Source organism: Sinocyclocheilus rhinocerous, unplaced genomic scaffold (assembly GCF_001515625.1).
Source record: "Sinocyclocheilus rhinocerous isolate Xijiao unplaced genomic scaffold, SAMN03320098_v1.1 scaffold2254, whole genome shotgun sequence".
Classification (NCBI taxonomy): Eukaryota; Metazoa; Chordata; class Actinopteri; order Cypriniformes; family Cyprinidae; genus Sinocyclocheilus; species Sinocyclocheilus rhinocerous.
In genome coordinates this window covers 116399-117777 of record NW_015652339.1, presented here as the reverse complement: position 1 = coordinate 117777, position 1379 = coordinate 116399, and the positions used below count along the sequence as shown (strand labels likewise).

Genomic DNA, 1379 nt, shown 5'->3' with positions numbered 1-1379 from the left:
TCTTGTCATTTTTTTATTTGTCATATATTTCTATTAGTATTTTTTTTTAATGTTTCTTTTTTTAATGTCTCTATAGTTTTTATTATTTTTATTTTATGTTTAATTTAAGTTTTTTTTTTAGAGCACAAGGTTTACTAAATGAAAATGAAAAATGCTTAAATTGATGATATTTTATTTCAAGAAACAACTTTTTTTTTATGGTTTTAGTTTTTATTACCCTTGGAAAGTGAGTTATTTGTGTATGCAACAGTGTTAAATGCTTTTAATTCATTTTGTATTTACAAAAACAAAACAGTAACAGTATATATACAACACCAGAAGCTGATTTCACGTTCTAAGACAAGTGCATTTCTGAAGAAAGGTTTTTCTCTCGTTGTCACCGGATGCCGTCTCTTGTTTGACAGAGTTGCTGTTGTCAGACGGCGGCTCCGTGACCTTTGACCTCATGAAACTTTGCTTCTCTTCCTGAGTGAGGACGGGTTCGGATGAACGACAGCAACCGACGAGAGTGGCCTGTCAGAGGAAGCACAGAGCAGGTGTTAACCAGGACTCTCGTTCACCGGATTATGGTAAAACCGATATTAACATGAGCCGTAATAGAAACGAACAGAGAAATCAATGCAGGCAGAATAACATGAAATGCAGCACTCGCTAAACATTATGCAAATGACGTGCATGAGCAGATTAACATGAGGCATTATACATGATTTATGTAAATGTTGTGCGCAAGGTCACTTTTTATGTAAAGTCAAACTCAAACTTTTCACGGTCAGGGAGAATAAAACAAAAAGAATCCGCAATTCACCTACTGTCACATCCAATTTCCTGCGATACATAATACTTATTCATAATTCATCTGTAAACAAAGTCTGCCTCCACTAATCTAAAGATGTGATCCTTGTTTAACCGCTTTCAGTGATGCCAATAAAAATGCAAATTAATTCTGTTTTGCTTTTTTTTTGTATCATGTGCTGTCAATGAATAAGAATACAGTTTATTTACCTGCACAAACTAACAGGCTTTCTCAATGTAATCTTATTGACAGAGCAACACACTAATAACCAGTGCTGAGAAAGATACTGTCAAAGTTACCTATCATTGAAAGTGATTTAGTTAAGATACTCGTTTATAAAAAATTATTTAACTAACAAAAAGTACTCAAATTGAAGCTACATAAGAAGACAATATCATGTTATAAATACATAAATGATATAACTAACAAATAAATGTATAAAAATGCAAATATATATAAATATATATTTAAATAAAATCAATTAACATAACTTAACTAAATTAGGGTGACTGACAGCATTAAACTGTTGAATTCAAGAGGACAATATAATTTAATAAATATATAATTATCATTATATATATATATA

At 30.9% G+C, this 1379-nt stretch overlaps 1 protein-coding gene across 1 annotated transcript in view; it reads right to left on the bottom strand.

The window, feature by feature from the left end:
- Nucleotides 1-327: 327 nt before the first annotated feature.
- The window catches only part of ednrbb (endothelin receptor type Bb), a 10939-nt gene continuing 9887 nt past the window's right edge, over nt 328-1379 (bottom strand). Inside the window, exon 8 of the mRNA XM_016520862.1 lies at nt 328-513. Coding sequence (XP_016376348.1) covers nt 328-513 — 186 coding nt within the window. The remainder of the gene's footprint in view (nt 514-1379) is intronic.